At 35.0% G+C, this 19,483-nt stretch overlaps 1 protein-coding gene across 1 annotated transcript; it reads left to right on the forward strand.

Moving 5' to 3' along the window:
- The first annotated feature begins 4,696 nt into the window (after positions 1-4,696).
- On the forward strand, positions 4,697-10,621 carry LOC131630820 (uncharacterized). The gene is made up of 2 exons (XM_058901565.1): positions 4,697-6,633; positions 7,462-10,621. Exon 2 carries the CDS (start codon positions 8,643-8,645, stop codon positions 10,554-10,556), a length of 1,914 nt encoding a protein of 637 aa, XP_058757548.1. The 5' UTR covers positions 4,697-6,633; positions 7,462-8,642; the 3' UTR covers positions 10,557-10,621.
- Positions 10,622-19,483: the final 8,862 nt, after the last annotated feature.

Below are 19,483 nucleotides of genomic sequence, written 5' to 3' on the forward strand. Positions count from 1 at the left end.
TCCATGCATTTTCCTTTTAATTTTAATCTTAAAATAAGATAAAATCATGCAAAAAATGGATAAAAAAGGTATGGGCTTAGTCTTGGTCGTGGGAGGCCCATAACATCATGGAAATGATGTTTGAATGCTGAAAACTTGGCCCCATTTGGAAAAAACACATTTTTGAGCAATGTTGATTTCATGTATTTTCCCAAAATTTAGCCAACTTCAACAAGGTGTAAATCCTTCAATTTTTGTCATATGAAGGAGATCTTGCACTTTTTGGAATCCTCAAAGAGTCCTCTAACCAATGCCTTTGGTCTCATGTCAAAATGATTTTTGAAGCTCCTTGTGTGTCCTTTTAAAAAAAGTGTCTTTTTGTTGACTTTGAAAATGACCTGTAATGTCTTTGATCATATTTTTCAAATGGTGAATCCAATGACCATGGGATCAATGGCATTTGAAAGATAATTGAATTTCCTTCAAAACAAGCTTTGGTTTGAATTTTTTGGATGAAGGATGAGAGAGTTATGATCAGTCAAAGTTGAGTTGACTTTTCAGGCAAAAACCCTAATTTTGAATCTTAGGGTTTTGTTGATTTTTGATCTTTCCTTGATGAATTATGATCATCCAATGATCAAATGATGAATCCTTTGACAAAATATGGACTTTGACAAAAAATTTCATTTTTTGACTGTCTGTTGACTTTTTGGTCAAACGGGTCGTCTGTTGACTGTTTGAGCTGCTGACGGTGCGTCTGAGTGAATTGAAGTTTGAAAATTTGTATGATGGTACTTTGAGATATATGGATATGTATGAAATCCTTTTGAGCTCTCAAAAACTTGTTGCTCCTGTAAAAACAAGAAAAACCCTGATTAGGGACTGTTTGTGTAGGAGACAGTTAAGCGTACCTGATTTTTGTGCAGTGTTGAGTCTCTGCTAATCGCTTGATATTCAGAAGACTTCTAGAACAAAAATCTTGGAATTTTGAATTGTGAAAGATTGATTTGATTGATGGTACAAAACACTGAGAATTGTACTGCCAGCAGTTTGGCTGTCAACTGACTGTTCAGGTATTGACGTAGCAGTTAGAGTGAAAAATCAACAGTCAAAGTTAATTTTATTTTTTGTTGTTTTTGTTTTTGTTTTATGTGAAAAATGAAAGTTTATTTACATGACTTGTTAGAAAAACACAGACATAATAAATAACTAATATTTACTGTTACCAGTACAGTCTGAGTTTCTTGATTCTGCGCCTGCAAAAAGATTTAACTCTGTACCAATTGTGTCAGTACCATTTATCTGTAAATAAATAAATAGCATGTGTGAAGTAATACACAGTATTTGGCGTTTGCGTAAGAATAAATTCAACTGCAAGCCAAATTACTGTATAAGAAAAATTCTAAAAACTAAGTATTTCATATGTCAGGATATTTGTTGAAATAAAAATCCATGATTATATGAGACTCTTAATTTTCAGATTGGAGTTTTCTTGAAAAATATGTGGGCAAATTTTGGGGTATAACACACTCATGTATCTTCTGATACATTGAGGTGGACGTGTATTCTCACTCTATAAGCTTTTAAGCAAAAGAGATTATTATTGTTCTTTATCAAGGCTTTTAGGCAAGATCAAGTATTGTTCTTAGGTAAGTTACTTGAATAAATATTTTTATTGGAAAGTGTAATCTTTCTATTTGGGTTCCCTTGGTCAAGGGGTGTGTGGCTGTTATTTATCATTGTAGTGATTGGAGGTGAGATATCGATTTCTCATATCTAGATGTTGATTTCTAGGTAGAAGTTGCACTGGGTAGGGATTAGGCGAGAAGTTGTAAATTGGGACTGTTTAGATTTTAAACTAACACTGCTAACAGTGGATTTCCTTCCTGGATTGGTAGCCCCCATATTAGGTGTTGTTGCACTGAATTGAGGTAACAGTTTCTGTGTTCTTTATCTTTCTGCATTTAGCTTTTTGTCTGATAATTATGTTTTAAGTTAGTAGATGTTATAACATTTTTCTTGACATTGTGTGCTGTTAGGACATCTGTCTTGACATCTGTTGTGTGTATGCCAGAATTTCATAACCGGTTACATAAAAGTTGTAACCGATTACAGTTAGAAGAAAATGTAATGGTGATTATGAGATAAGTAGTTCAGAGCAACGAGGAATGGTATTCGGACTCTGGTTGTTCAACGCATATGACAGGGAGGAAGGATTGGTTTGTCAAAAATCAATCGTTCCACGAAGAACAAAGTGAAGTTTGCGGGTGACACCAGTCTAGCAGCTGATGGGATTGGTGATGTTTTTATCATGAGAAGGGATGATAGACATTCGTTGATCAAAGATGCATTGTACATTCCAAGAATCAAGTGTAACCTTCTAAGTATTTGTCAATTGCTTGATAAGGGTTATAAGATTCACATGGAGAATAAGACGCTACGCGTTATGGACGCAAATAGGGTTTTGTTCCTAAAATATCCTATGGTTGCTAATAGAACCTTAAAGATTGAGTTGAAGGTGATTGAGCATAAGTTTCTTGCTACATCGACTAGTCGAGAAGAGTGGATACGGCACTGGCATCTTGGAAATCTCAATTTCCAAGATCTCAATGTATTGCATAAGAACGGAATGGTAACGAGGTTGCCATTGATCAACATACCAGATGTAATTTGTGAAGAATGTGTGCAAGCGAAGAAACCAAGGGTAAATTAAGCAAGGATGCAAGTTGTAGAACCAAATATCATCTTAAGGTTATGTATTCTGATGTATGTAAACCGATGCAAGTTGATTTGATTGGTGGAAATAGATATTTTTTTTCACATTCATCGATGATTATACTAGAAAGCTATGGACGTACCTAATCAAGAGAAAATATGAGGTATTCAAAACGTTTAAGAAGTTCAAGTCCATGGTTGAGCGACAAAGCGGTCACTAGCTCAAAGTTCTCAAAACGTATGGTGGAGGCGAATGTATCTCAAATGACTTTGGGAAGTTTTGTGATCAAGATGGGATAGTACATAAGGCAGTACCACCCTATACACCGCAACAAAATGAATCTCAACCTTTTGAGATTTTTTTCAATTTCGTAGCATATCAACAAGTATCGAGGCAGCTTAGGAAGAAGCTAGAGGATAAGGGAGAATTAATTATACATTTGGGGTATCACTCCATCAGAGATTACAAGTTGTATGATGCAACAAATAGAAGGGTTGTGATCACCCAATATGTCGTTTTTTACGAAATAAAGGAGTTGCAACAACCTGGAACCAGTTACGTAAAAGTTGTAACTGATTATAACATTGACAATTCAGATTCTGCAAAGTTTGAGAATGCATAACTAGCCCCTGTCAAAGCCCAAATTGAAGATAATGTAAGAAGATCAACAAGGCAAAGAGGCTTGCCTCCAAAATTATGAGATATTTTGAGATAACAAAGTCAATGATGATGGTCATTTCGTCCATTTTGCACTTATAGTCCAATCTGAATCCGTTAAGACGCAAGAGGCCTTCAGATATCCCAAAATGGATTTGTGCTACGAAGGAGGAGCTGGAATATATTGAGAAAAATAATACTTTGAAGTTAGTTGATCTACCGGAAGAAAATAAGCCGATTGATGTAAGATGGGTCTATAAGGTGAAAGCAAATCCCAAAGGGTGAAATTATCAAGCATAAGGCTCGAATTGCTATAATTGAGACGTTCACTCCAACTTGAGAGGGTGTTAACATATCATTTAAGCCCATTTACTTTTGTCAATATTCAGTTGGGTTTATTAGGTAGTATGCACCGTTTTAGGCCTTTTTGTTTTGTTTTTATACCACTATAAAATAACTGGGTTATTTATTATAAACTCTTAAGTTTGATGTAATGAAAATTTTCTTTTAATCATTCTTCAATGTATTAAGGTGTCACCTTTAAGAGATATTGTCCCTGTAATCTTCGAATATATGACATTTCAAACGCATCTCAATAATAATTTTATGAAAAAATTTAACAAGAAAAATGCATTCGAAGATTAATTAATTAAGTAATGACAATGTCAAACACCAAAATAATAAATAAAAGATATATTTGTTAAGGTGTTGTAATTATGATAAATTTAAGAACTATAGTGATATTATTTCATATGTTTAGAGATCTCTTATATATAAAATTTAAGGATTTGAGTTCGAAGTACTTAGATTTAGATTTCTTTGGAATTGACAAAGACATCTGTCATACTCCAAAATTTGTCCGCATATATTTTCATATGTCAGTTTATTTTCTAAATAATTGACATAGTCCGATCGGTAAGGAAGTAAGGTTTGCAAGTGCAAGGTCCCGAGTTCAAATGTCACGTCTGACATTTTCCTTTTATTTGTGTTTTAAATTATTTTAAAAAAAAATCACAAAATTGTATTTCTTATTATTTTTTTAATTAGTTTTTGTATTTTATTAATTATGTATTTTTAAAATATATTTTTTTTACCTTTTTCATTTCTATTCACAAAAATATTAAAAATAAATCATCATAAAATAAAAAGTTTTAAAAAGATGTAGTTTTCATTCTCATTTTAAGTAGAATTTGTATTTTAGGAAAAGTCATGATAACCATTTAAAATAATATTAAACCTTAATATTAAATAATATTTGATTTTTAGGTTTTTATTATTTTAATGGGTTAAATTGCTCCTTTCCATTTTAATTTTAACCTAAATCATGCTCTCTATATATATGAGTCGTGGAAATACAGAAAGGGGGGGATAAGGATTTGCAGCAAAGGAGGACTCGTGAAAAATCTTCAAAATTTCTCTAATAAACCCCAAATCGGTTTGGCAATTGCAAGAAGATTTAGGAACTTTGGAAGGATCAAAAAACATTCCTCAGAGGTTCAGGAAGCCATCCCAATCAATTCACAGGCCTAAGGCGCTCAGAATCACCATCACTACCATTCACGGTTTGCACAGAAATTTGGAATTCAATCATGCTCATACACTTGTTATAAATCATGTTTGAATACATATTCTTGATTGTGATGATGTTTAGAATCTATTTGTATCATTTAATTTGTGTTTAATCGCGAATTATAGATTGTGCCATAGTTAGGGTTACAAGTTCTGAGTTTGGGGAAACTGGATTGTACTCGATTTCCGACCAAATCAAGGGTTCCATTGCATTCGTAAGGACGTATAGGTTCGATCTGGGCTTTGGTATAGTATTTATTGGTTTCGATTTGCAGGTTTTGAACATCGTGACATAGAGCCACGCAAAAAACCGTGGCCATAAGTTGTGTTGCGTTTTTGCAGAAAAACAAAGGTTGAAGAAGACGGGTCCTTGGCTGGGCGCGAGTTCTTCTTGTTTCAAATTTTAGCGTTTTATTTTCATATATATTATTTGTGAAGTGCATGTTAAGCAGCGAAAGACATAAGGCTCGATGGTAAGTGGGAGGCGCTAGTGACACTGAGGGGAGGGGTTCGATCCCCAGCTTCCACGCTCCCTGCTATTATTTTTCATCAAAAGCATGACTCAAAGATCCAGCACTCCTCACCAATCAGAGCGCGTGGTACTCCTCACGTATCCACCATTGGATCAACACCAACTCCAGATCTGACGACTATGAAGATGCAACACACCATGGATCCCCAAGGACTCCATCACACCAGATACAGCTGAGTCTCTCTTTTATTTTAATTTTTATTTTCCTTTTTTCTTTTATTACATAACTTGTTTCTTTATTATATCTATGTCACTTGCTAAAAACTCTTTCAAAAGGAAAATACAATTCTTGATTAATGCTTCTCTCTTTTCTAAAAACATTATAAAAATAGTTATTATATTTTTTTTACTAAATAATTTGTTTTAATTTGTTTCAAAGTAAGTTATTTTATTGGTTTAATTAGTTATAATTATTTTACCAATGGATTAAAATATACATTAGAATTAGGCAATTTAACCGAAACTCGATTTCCACCGATTTAATTAATTGGGTTGAAAATCAACAATTAATTTATTTTTATTCTATTAATTATGGTTAACTTGTACCCTAATTAAGGTTTACGAAGATCGGGCGTACACTGAAAAACATTTGTGTATTTTCCTTTTCAGGGTCATTATCAGATATCTCCCGATCATGTGTCTTGCACTCTACGAAGCTAAGTCTTAATTTCTTTTATCTAAATATTTGTTTGCCTAATTTTCTATTTAATTAGGGTTTAGTGCCTTCGTCAATAGAATTCCTCCTACACTTATACTTTTGCCAATTCTCTGATGATCAGGTTCAATGCTTAAAGCTCGAGGCGAACCTTTGTCCATCAACCTTCCAATCGAAGCTAAGTATTCAATTTAATTTTTAGGTTTATTTTGTTTCCCTTTTATTTTTAGGGTTTACCCTTTAAAATCTATCTGAACTGTGTATACACTCATCTATTTTTATCTGCCTTTGCCTTGCCTCTTTCAGGGTTAACCTTGAGGCTTCCCCCGACTATGAACCATATCAGATCAAATCAAAAAGCTAAGTCCTTTTCATATTTATCTTTTTAATTTTCTTTTGTTTATTTATTTATTAAATTAGAGTTAACGTCAAAGAATCGATATCGATAATGCACTCACGCCTTCCTGTTTATTTACCTTTTCCAATTTTTCAGGGTTTGCTAAACGCCAAAGCTTCGCATAGTCGGTAACCCTAAACCCTAACCTTGATATTTTCTGTCTTTTATTATTACTTGTGTCAAACCCTATTTGGGGATCCGCTGGTTTCATTGTCCCCTCTCCCATATTGCTATTATTGTTGCTTTATATTATCTGCGTGGTTAGTAATTTAGGGAGTGAAACCATGAACTGAACATAGATCACTAATTTACAAGATAATTTAATCGAATTAATCACGTGTTTGATGCACCCACGCACACTGTTAGGGTAACCTCTCTGTTGCCTTGTTGCCTGTTGCCTGTTGCCTTTGTGTTTTTGCAGAATAAGCCATGTCCCTCGAATTTGAAGATACCTCAGCCGTGCTGCCTCGAATATTAAAGGTCATATGACCCTAAATGATGCTGCCTTTGATACACAAATATGACCTCGACCCTCGGAAGTTGCCTACGGAAAAGGGCTGAGGTATCTTCTGGCTGCCTACGAATAAGGCTTATTCTGATCCTTGCCTTAGACTACCTGCCCTCCTATGGCAAGGGACAGTCTTATGGCAAAGGATATTTCGATGACCCTTCTACCTCCAAACGAAAGGCTTCCTGCCATCTTATGGCAAGGATTGACCCTTTCATTCTGAAAGGCTAAAAAGAGACCTATCATCTGAGTTTAAGATAATTGCCCCTAATTGCCTTGCAATGCTCAATTTTCATATTCTTTCACACAATTCTTCAAAAACTGGCTACGCTCATTTATGTTAGAACAAGATTTGTTCTGATCAATTATCTTAGTTTTGATGATAACAATAATATGAATTTTGCTTAAGATAATATGGTACTCTAATCCAATGCAATTTCCTTTTCAGGAAATATATAAAGAGTATGCATAATTCAGTGCTCAGAAGCTTTGTCTCAAGGGTTCAGCATGCAACATCAGAACATGGTCTGGCAAGACATCAGAAGATGGTCGAAGCAGAATCAGAACATGGGTCTATGGAAGCATCAGAAGAACATGAGATCAGAAGCACTGAAGTTCTGATGGTATCACGCACAGAAGCACTTCAAGGTCAGAAGATCAGAAGATGCTTTGCACCAAGCTGTTTGACTCTGATGATATTCAAACGTTGTATTCACAAACATCAGATCAGAAGGAAGTACAAGTGGCAAGCTACGCTGACTGACAAAAGGAACATTAAAAGCTATTAAAGGCAACGTCAGTAGACACAGCGTGAACAAGGCTCGAGGTAGTTGACAAAAGCGTATAACATTAAATGCGATGCTGTACGGAACACGCAAAGCATTAAATGCACTCAACGGTCATTTTCTCCAACGCCTATAAATATGAAGTTCTGATGAGAAGCAAGGTTAACGATTCTGAACAAAACAACTCATATTAACTTGCTGAAACTCTGTTCTATTCAAAGCTCAGAATCTTCATCTTCATCAAAGCTCACTACATTGCTGTTGTAATATATTAGTGAGATTAAGCTTAAACGTTAAGAGAAATATCACAGTTTGTGATTATAGCTTTTAAGAAGCAATTGTAATACTCTTAGAATTGATTACATTAAGTTGTAAGGAACTAGAGTGATCGTGTGGATCAGAATACTCTAGGAAGTCTTAGAGGTTATCTAAGTAGGTTGTAACTAGAGTGATCGTGTGGATCAGAATACTCTAGAAAGTCTTAGAGGGTATCTAAGCAGTTGTTCCTGGAGTGATCAGTGTGTGATCAGAAGACTCTGGAAGACTTAGTTGCTGACTAAGTGGAGAACCATTGTAATCCGTGCGATTAGTGGATTAAATCCTCAGTTGAGGTAAATCATCTCTGCGGGGGTGGACTGGAGTAGTTTAGTTAACAACGAACCAGGATAAAAATAACTGTGCAATTTATTTTTATCGGTCAAGTTTTTAAAGCTACACTTATTCAAACCCCCCCTTTCTAAGTGTTTTTCTATCCTTCAATTGGCATCAGAGCGCCGGTTCTAAGGTGCAAGCACTTAACCGTGTTTAGAAAAGATTCAGGAAGAGAAAAACGCTTCAGTAAAAGATGGCTGATGAAACTGCAAAGTCTACATCTACATCTGGCTCTGCTGAGCAACACAACGGTAACAATGGTTATACTAGACCGCCGGTATTTGATGGTGAAAACTTTGAATACTGGAAAGATAAACTGGAAAGTTACTTTCTTGGTCTAGATGGTGATCTATGGGATCTTCTGATGGATGGTTACAAACATCCGGTAAATGCCAGTGGCGTAAAGCTGACAAGGCAAGAAATGAGTGATGATCAGAAGAAGCTTTTCAGGAATCATCATAAATGCAGAACTGTTTTGCTGAATGCTATCTCTCATGCTGAGTATGAGAAGATATCTAACAGGGAAACGGCCTATGATATATATGAGTCCTTCAAAATGACTCATGAAGGAAATGCTCAAGTCAAGGAGACTAAAGCTCTCGCTTTAATCCAGAAGTATGAAGCCTTCAAGATGGAGGATGATGAAGACATTGAAAAGATGTTTTCAAGATTTCAAACTCTTACTGCTGGATTGAGAGTTCTTGACAAGGGATACACCAAGGCTGATCACGTAAAGAAGATCATCAGAAGCTTACCCAGAAGATGGGGTCCTATGGTGACCGCATTTAAGATTGCGAAGAATCTAAATGAAGTCTCTTTGGAAGAGCTGATCAGTGCCCTGAGGAGTCATGAAATTGAACTGGATGCAAACGAGCCTCAAAAGAAAGGTAAGTCTATTGCATTAAAATCCAATATCAAGAAATGCACTAACGCTTTTCAGGCTAGAGAAGAAGATCCTGAAGAATCAGAATCTGAAGAAGAAGATGAACTGTCCTTGATCTCCAGAAGGCTAAATCAACTCTGGAAGAACAAGCAAAGGAAGTTCAGAGGCGTCAGAAGTTCAAAGAAATTTGAACGTGGAGAATCTTCTGATGACAGAAGATTTGACAAGAAGAAGGTCATGTGCTATGAATTCAATGAGCCTGGACACTTCAAGAATGAATGTCCAAAACTTCAGAAGGAAAATCCCAAGAAGAAGTTTCATAAGAAGAAAGGTCTTATGGCAACCTGGGATGAGTCAGAAGATGATTCAGACTCTGAAGATGAGCAGGCTAACTGTGCGCTGATGGCGACAGAAGATGACGGATCAGAATCTACATCAGAATCAGATTCTGAAGAGGTATTTTCTGAACTTACTAGAGATGAGTTAGTTTCCGGTCTAACAGAACTTCTGGAATTCAAGTCTCAGATTAGTCTCAAATACAAAAAGCTGAAAAAGCTATTTGAATTTGAAACAAAGAAGCTTGAGTTAGAGAATTCTGAATTAAAAGAAAAACTTTTAAAATTATCCAATAATGTTGGATCTCCTTCTGATTCAGAAAAATCCACTCCTAGTCTAAACCATATTCTGAAAGAATATGATTTAAGTTTCAGGAAGTTCTTATCTAGAAGTATTGGCAGAAGTCAGCTAGCTTCTATGATATATGCTGTGTCTGGAAACAAAAGAGTCGGCATTGGTTTTGAGGGTGAAACCCCATACAAACTTGAACCTGTTGATGAAATGAAATTCACATACAAGCCATTGTATGATCAGTTCAAGTATGGCCACTCCCATGATATTAGGCACACTTCACATGCTCAAAGTTTTCACATTACACACACTAAGAAGCATGTGACACAACCTAGGAAATATCATGAAACTCACATTAAGAATTATCATGTTGTTCCTCCTATTGCTTACAATGTTAAACCCAAGTTCAATCAGAACTTGAGAAAATCTAACAAGAAAGGACCCAAGAAAATGTGGGTACCTAAGGATAAGATTATTCCTATTGCAGATATCCTTGGCTGCAAAAAGGACAAAGCACAACATGTCGTGGTACCTGGACTCTGGATGCTCACGACACATGACAGGAAGAAGGTCTATGTTCCAAGACCTGGTGCTTAAGTCTGGAGGAGAAGTCAAGTTTGGAGGAGATCAGAAGGGCAAGATAATTGGCTCTGGAACTATAAAGTCTGGTAACTCTCCTTCCATTTCTAATGTACTTCTTGTAGAAGGATTAACACATAACCTCTTATCTATCAGTCAATTGAGTGACAATGGTTATGATATAATCTTTAATCAAAAGTCTTGCAAGGCTGTAAATCAGAAGGATGGCTCAATCCTATTTACAGGCAAGAGGAAGAATAACATTTATAAGACAGATCTGCAAGATCTTATGAGTCAGAAGGTGACTTGTCTTATGTCTGTTTCTGAAGAGCAGTGGGTCTGGCACAGAAGATTAGGTCATGCTAGTTTGAGAAAGATTTCTCAGATTAACAAACTGGATCTTGTCAGAGGACTCCCTAATCTGAAATTCAAATCAGATGCTCTTTGTGAAGCATGTCAGAAGGGCAAGTTCTCCAAACCTGCATTCAAGTCCAAGAATGTTGTTTCTACCTCAAGGCCATTAGAACTCTTGCACATTGATCTGTTTGGCCCAGTCAAAACAGCATCTGTCAGAGGGAAGAAATATGGATTAGTCATCGTAGATGATTATAGCCGCTGGACGTGGGTAAAATTCTTGAAACACAAGGATGAGTCTCATTCAGTGTTCTTTGATTTCTGCATTCAGATTCAATCTGAAAAAGAGTGTAAAATCATAAAGGTCAGAAGTGATCATGGTGGTGAATTTGAGAACAGATCCTTTGAAGAGTTCTTCAAAGAAAATGGTATTGCCCATGATTTCTCTTGTCCTAGAACTCCACAGCAAAATGGAGTTGTAGAACGAAAGAATAGGACTCTGCAAGAAATGGCCAGAACCATGATCAATGAAACCAATATGGCTAAGCATTTCTGGGCAGAAGCAATAAACACTGCATGCTATATTCAGAATAGAATCTCTATCAGACCTATTCTAAATAAGACTCCTTATGAATTGTGGAAGAATATAAAGCCCAACATTTCATATTTCCATCCTTTTGGATGTGTATGCTTTATTCTGAACACTAAAGATCATCTTGGTAAGTTTGATTCCAAAGCACAAAAATGTTTCCTTCTTGGATATTCTGAACGCTCAAAAGGCTATAGAGTATACAATACTGAAACATTGATTGTAGAAGAATCAATCAATATCAGGTTTGATGATAAGCTTGGTTCTGAAAAACCAAAGCAGTTTGATAATTTTGCAGATTGTGATATTGATATATCAGAAGTTGTTGAGCCAAGAAGCAACGCATCAGAAGCAGAGCTTCTCAGAAGCAAAGAATCTGAAGATCAAGTATCAGCTTCTCTGGAGAATCTAAGCATTTCTGAAGAACCATCTGTCAGAAGATCATCCAGACTCATTTCTGGTCATTCAGAAGATGTCATTCTTGGAAAGAAGGATGATCCAATCAGAACAAGAGCATTCCTTAAGAACAATGCAGACTGTCAATTAGGTCTTGTATCTTTGATCGAGCCAACTTCTGTTGATCATGCTCTAGAAGATCCAGACTGGATAATTGCTATGCAAGAAGAACTGAATCAGTTTACAAGGAATGATGTTTGGGATCTTGTTCCTAGACCAGATGGGTTCAATATAATCGGTACAAAATGGGTCTTCAGAAACAAGCTCAGTGAGAAAGGTGAAGTGGTAAGGAACAAATCCAGACTGGTGGCTCAGGGTTATAGTCAGCAAGAAGGGATTGACTATACAGAAACCTTTGCACCAGTGGCCAGGTTAGAATCTATTCGTCTATTAATTTCATTTGCCACTCAACATAACATTACTCTCTATCAGATGGATGTTAAGAGTGCCTTCTTAAATGGTTATATAGATGAAGAAGTTTATGTCCATCAACCTCCTGGTTTTGAAGACTCCATGTCTCCTAATCATGTTTTTAAACTAAAGAAATCGTTGTATGGATTGAAACTAGCTCCCAGAGCTTGGTATGAACGCTTAAGTTCTTTTCTTCTGGATAATGGTTTCACTAGAGGAAAAGTGGACACTACTCTCTTTTGTAAAACCTTTAAAAGGGATATTTTAATTTGTCAAATATATGTAGATGATATTATTTTTGGAACATCTAATGCTACTCTTGGAAAGGAGTTTGCTGAGTCTATGCAGGCTGAGTTTGAAATGAGCATGATGGGAGAACTCAAGTATTTCCTTGGAATACAAATAAATCAAACATCAGAAGGAACGTATGTTCACCAAACCAAGTATGTGAAGGAACTTCTGAAGAAGTTTAATCTTCTAGACTGCAAAGAAGCCAAAACTCCTATGCATCCAACATGCATCCTAGGTAAGGATGAGGTAAGTAAGAAGGTAGATCAAAAGTTATACAGAGGTATGATTGGATCTCTTCTATATTTGACTGCTTCTAGACCTGACATTCTGTTCAGTGTTTGTTTGTGCGCTAGATTCCAATCAGATCCTAGAGAATCTCATTTAACTGCTGTTAAGAGAATTCTAAGGTATCTGAAAGGTACTACTAATGTTGGCTTAGTTTACAGAAAATCTAAAGAATACAACTTAGTAGGATTCTGCGATGCTGACTATGCTGGAGACAGAATTGAAAGAAAGAGTACTTCAGGAAGTTGCCAATTTCTTGGAAGTCATTTGATCTCCTGGTATAGCAAGAAGCAAGCAACTATTGCTCTCTCAACAACAGAAGCAGAATATGTCGCTGCTGCTGGTTGCAGTACACAGATGCTCTGGATGAAGAGTCAGCTAGAAGATTATCAGATATATGAGAGTAACATTCCTATATTCTGTGATAATACTTCTGCTATATGTTTATCTAAGAATCCTATTCTTCATTCAAAAGCTAAACATATTGAGATTAAACATCATTTCATAAGGGACTATGTTCAGAAGGGTGTTATATCTTTAAACTTTGTGGATACAGACCATCAATGGGCTGATATCTTTACAAAACCCCTGGCTGAAGATAGGTTTAAGTTCATTCTGAAGAACATCAGTATGGATTTATGCCCAGAATGAGAAGATGAGAAGTTCTTATGTATGAGTATCTTCTGAAATGAAAGTGGATTATTTTTTAATCAGAAGTTCTGATTGAAATCTTTTAGAAATTATGATTCGGTTATTACTAACGTTTCATTGTCTAAGTTGATTCAGAACCTCTTTTAAAGCAAAACAGCTGTAACGTTTTATCTCGGATGGTAAACCTGTCTTTACTGTTCATGGATAAGCGCGCGTGCAGTTGAAGGGACGCCGACCATAGGTAACTGTGCTAGTCACCTCATTTTTCTTTATTATCTCTCCTCATGTCACGTAACATTAAATGCTATCCATCATTTGTTTCATTTTATTTTCTTTTAAATACTCTTCAAACGCTTCTCCTTCCCTCTTATATTTTCTCTATTACACTCTGTCTCTGTTTTCTTTCTCTATCTCTTTGCATTACTCATCAAGTTTTCTCTCTCTCTCTCTCCTGTTTTTTTTTCTCTTGCTCAAACAAAGTTTTTCCTTCTTTAAAAAAAATCCTAGTTCAAACCTAGCGTTCATCTTGAATCCTTTGTCTGGATCTCTTAATCATGCTCTAAGCCTGTTGAAGATCTATGACTCAAAGGCGGCAGATCTCTGCATATCTCGGGATGGCTCTCCTAATACCTCTCAAGTCAGACCTCTTCTTTGATGTTGTTATCAACTTACATCCAAAGACAGAAGACTTTCTTGAGTTATGGGAAGAGGTTAAGAATGATATTCTTAACTTCTATGTTAAGAGAAAGCCCCGTTTGCAACAGCAGTTCTCTGTCTGTGAACTGTCCCTCTCTTCCTCTTTGGTCTCTTGGATCTCTCCTACAGTGGAGGTTCTAGTCTGGAAAGACAAGAAGACCACAGGGATTCTTGATGGGTTGACACAGAATGTGTCTTGCTAGGGTTTTGTTTTTAATTTTTGTAGTCATTTCCTCTTGGGATGACTTTTTATGTATTTGCTAGGAATGTTTCTCATCTTGTTAAACATAAGAACCTTTTGTAATATCTTTTGATTATCAATGAAAAGTTTCTTTGTTTTTACATTCCAGTGATTTTATTTGTCGTTTTATTCATCTGAATTTTTTTTGAATTATTCTTTTTTGATGTTATGACAAAAAGGGGGAGAAGATAAATGATAAATGATTTGATTAATCTATCAGTTGCTGGGTAAAGCTCCCACACATTTACTAACAAGAACTGCAAGTTCTATATGGTTTAAGTGTTTTGCAGGTATAAAGAAGTGAAGAGAATCTTCAAAGCAAACACAAGAAGCAAAACCATAAGAAGTGTTATTCTGTAAAAAGAATAAGCTCATGGAAACTGAAGCAAGCTGAGTGCTGTCAAGCTTCAGAAATCAGAAGCAAGAAAGAAGAATGAATCAGAAGCACTGATAATAGAATTTGATCCATATTTGTCTATTTGCTCTGACAAAATTCTATTTGCTCTGATACATTATTTTAGCCTATATGGCTCTGATACATATCATGTGTTCTAATATACATTTTATGTTCTGACTCGTTCATGCTGACTTTTGTCGTTTAGTTTTTGTTCTGTAACATTTCAGGATGTAGAGATGCTCTGATGATGCTCTGGTACATTCAATAATGTTCTGATACAAATCTAGCATGAAGTGATGTTGGTAGAAATTCAAAGCTCTGAAGCTATCCGATGGAAGCAGAAATCAGAAGCTGTGAATGTTCTAAAGATCCAGAAAACTCAAGCTCTGAAGCTGTCCTAAATGGAAGCAGAAATCAGAAGCTGTGAATGCTCTGAAGATCAAAGAAATTCAAGTTCTGAAGCTGTCCTAGATGGAAGCAGGAATCAGAAGTTGTGAATGTTCTGATGATCAAAGAAATTCAAGTTCTGAAGCTTTCCTAAACGGAAGCAGGAATCAGAAGCTGTGAGTGTTCTAAGGATCTAAAGAAATTCTAGTTCTGAAGCTGTCCAATGGAAGCAGAAGTCAGAAGCTATGAATTCTCTGAAGACAGAAGCTTATGTGATCGTCTCTACTGAAATAATCAGGGAAGTCTTTTATTAAAGTTCTTCGAGTATTTATTTCAGAGGGAGATTATTTATCTCAGGGGGAGATTGTTAATCTCAGGGGGAGACATATTCACATGCTTATGCTATAGCTGTGTAATTTGTCTTTTGCCGTCTGCTCTTTCTGATCGCAAATTCATATCATTTATATATGTTTTTGTCATCATCAAAAAGGGGGAGATTGTTAGAACAAGATTTGTTCTGATCAATTATCTTAGTTTTGATGATAACAATAATATGAATTTTGCTTAAGATAATATGGTACTCTAATCCAATGCAATTTCCTTTTCAGGAAATATATAAAGAGTATGCATAATTCAGCGCTCAGAAGCTTTGTCTCAAGGGTTCAGCATGCAACATCAGAACATGGTCTGGCAAGACATCAGAAGATGGTCGAAGCAGAATCAGAACATGGGTCTATGGAAGCATCAGAAGAACATGAGATCAGAAGCACTGAAGTTCTGATGGTATCACGCACAGAAGCACTTCAAGATCAGAAGATCAGAAGATGCTTTGCACCAAGCTGTTTGACTCTGATGATATTCAAACGTTGTATTCACAAACATCAGATCAGAAGGAAGTACAAGTGGCAAGCTACGCTGACTGACAAAAGGAACGTTAAAAGCTATTAAAGGCAACGTCAGTAGACACAGCGTGAACAAGGCTCGAGGTAGTTGACAAAAGCGTATAACATTAAATGCGATGCTGTACGGAACACGCAAAGCATTAAATGCACTCAACGGTCATCTTCTCCAACGCCTATAAATATGAAGTTCTGATGAGAAGCAAGGTTAACGATTCTGAACAAAACAACTCATATTAACTTGCTGAAACTCTGTTCTATTCAAAGCTCAGAATCTTCATCTTCATCAAAGCTCACTACATTGCTGTTGTAATATATTAGTGAGATTAAGCTTAAACGTTAAGAGAAATATCACAGTTTGTGATTATAGCTTTTAAGAAGCAATTGTAATACTCTTAGAATTGATTACATTAAGTTGTAAGGAACTAGAGTGATCGTGTGGATCAGAATACTCTAGGAAGTCTTAGAGGTTATCTAAGCAGGTTGTAACTAGAGTGATCGTGTGGATCAGAATACTCTAGAAAGTCTTAGAGGGTATCTAAGCAGTTGTTCCTGGAGTGATCAGTGTGTGATCAGAAGACTCTGGAAGACTTAGTTGCTGACTAAGTGGAGAACCATTGTAATCCGTGCGATTAGTGGATTAAATCCTCAGTTGAGGTAAATCATCTCTGCGGGGGTGGACTGGAGTAGTTTGGTTAACAACGAACCAGGATAAAAATAACTGTGCAATTTATTTTTATCGGTCAAGTTTTTAAAGCTACACTTATTCAAACCCCCCCTTTCTAAGTGTTTTTCTATCCTTCAATTTATGAGCTAAAGTCCACTTTTTTCTTTCATCTACTTTTTTCTAAAGACAAACGAGCAAGCAAAGCAATTAAGAGCCCAAGGAAAACCATGGATGCAAAGGGTGCCTTACACCTTCCCTTTGCATAAATTACCCCCCGAACTTAGATTTCTTTAAAAAGGTTTTTTTCTGTTTCTTTTTGCCTTTCCGAATTTGTTTGGATAAAATAAAAGTCGGTGGCGACTCTTGCTTAACCGCGACATTTCGATCGATAAAAAGTCAGTTCACCGTATTACAACATCTCCTCAAAAAAAATATATAAAAGTTTTTTTAAAAAGACATGTCTTACAACGTATTCAAGAAGAGTTGTACAAGAAGTTTCTAATAGTTGGTTCAAAACAATTACAAACCATGTGCAGTTAGTTGTGTAAGGAGGAAGTTGATTTATGGTGTTCTATAACTTAGCCCGAAAACTACATTGTAAAGGTTTTTTCATTTTTCATTCAAAAGTTTATCAAAAATCTTAATCTACTTAATATAAATGCAAGGTTGTGATGATAACAACCTTAGACACAATCAAAGATGTCATTCCCGGCCGCTCCGGCCGCTATCCCGGCGCTCCGTAGTGGAGCGGCTCCCCCCCCCCCCCGTGCGGGATACAGGGTGCGGTGGCGGAAATGCTGTAGCGGGCGCTACAGCCGGGAAACCGGATAGCGGATCGCGGATCGTTCCCGGGCGGAGCGGTTTATCCCGTTTTCTGTGTTTTTTTAGACTTTTTTTTTGTACTTTGATAAGAAGAGGAGAAGAAATACAGAAGAAACAAGATGAAGAAGTAAAGGAAGCGGTAGCCAAAGAAAGAAGACGAAGAAGGGATACACACTTTCCCAAAAAAAAATGTTGAAAAGTAATAAAAATAAATAATATATGGAATATTGTACCACCAACAGCTATTTACAGATGTAAAAGGGAACTTTAATAGGCACGGGTCGCAAGGCTAAATCACGTGACTTTCCCTCTTTTTCTCACCTATAACTCTCTCTCATCTTTATTTTTCTTTTTCTTAAATTTTTAATTTCATAAAAATAGGCTAAAAAATGACTAAAGTTACAAAGTTATAAATAACCAAATCAAAGTTACTGAATCCTGTTCCCAAGTCAAAACAACTACTTCTAATTAAATAATATCATTAATAATAAAAAAATAATAATAACATATATCAGTTTAATCTATTATTATTTTATTAATTATATATATATTTTAAAATTTATTATATTATTTATAGTATTACATGACATATGTTTCATAAATTATTATATAGTTACTAATATACAAAAATTTATCCCGCTATCTGGGATACCGCTATTCCCACTATTCCCATTCTCGGAGGTCGGCCGCTCCGCTCCGCTATCCGGGATTAACAACTCTGGACACAATCCTAACCCTAAATTCAATGTGGCATCATATTAGAAACTCTAATCCAATGTGGCATCATATTAGAAACCTATTAAATTTTGAATTTTTATCATTTTTTTTTATTCTTCACATAAAATCATTATATTTATCCAATCTAATACCCTTATTTTATTATAATAAATAAATAATTTTTAATCAAATGATTAGGTAAAATACTAAATAATAATTTTTTTAAGAACAATTTTTGAAAATATTTGTAGTTACGGTGTAAGTTTTTCATTCTTAAGAGTATTTATTATATTTAAAAAAAAAAAAAAGCTCTTTGAAATCTGAAATTAAGATTAAATATTTGCAAATTGTAACTAATACACTACAATAATAAAAATATATAAAATAAAAATTTAAAATAAATTTCATTTTAATGATCATTAAAATTCTAACTAATATTATAAAATATTTTTCAATTTTTTTACTACTTTAGTCATAAGATATTAAATTACAATTATTTTTAAAGTTTCCAAAATCATGTTGATAATAATTATTAAAAAAATCTTTCAAATCTAAAAATATATGTTAAAAAATTGAAGTAGATAAAGTTTTATAAAAATAATAAATAAAAAATGGTTCTAAAAATTAAATAATAGGATAGTCTCAAGTTCTTAAGCATTTCATTTTAATAATTTAATAATATAAAATAAAAATGTTTTTACCAAACTAAAAAATATGCGTTAAATAATTAAAGTATATAAAATATTTTTAAAATCTACTTAATATAAATCCAAGGTTGTGATGATAACAACCTTGGACACAACCCTAACCCTAAATCCAATGTGACATCATATTATTAGAAATCTTAATCCAATGTGGTATCATATTTGAAACCTATTTAATTTTGAATTTTTATCATTTTTTTTATTCTTCACATTAAATCATTATATTTATCCAATCTAATATTATAATTTAATTATAATAAATAAATAATTTTTAATCAAATGATTGGGTAAAATAATAAAATAATGACTTTTTAAGAACAATTTTATAAGGATATTTTGAAAATATTTGTAGTTACGGTATAAGATTTTCATTCTAAA

The sequence above is a fragment of the Vicia villosa genome, unplaced genomic scaffold (assembly GCF_029867415.1).
Source record: "Vicia villosa cultivar HV-30 ecotype Madison, WI unplaced genomic scaffold, Vvil1.0 ctg.000742F_1_1, whole genome shotgun sequence".
In the NCBI taxonomy this organism is placed as follows: domain Eukaryota; kingdom Viridiplantae; phylum Streptophyta; class Magnoliopsida; order Fabales; family Fabaceae; genus Vicia; species Vicia villosa.

What these genes read in the sequence shown, in the direction of transcription:
- LOC131630820 (XM_058901565.1), top strand. Translation starts at nt 8,643, where the DNA reads ATGGCTGATGAAACTGCAAAGTCTACATCTACATCTGGCTCTGCTGAG.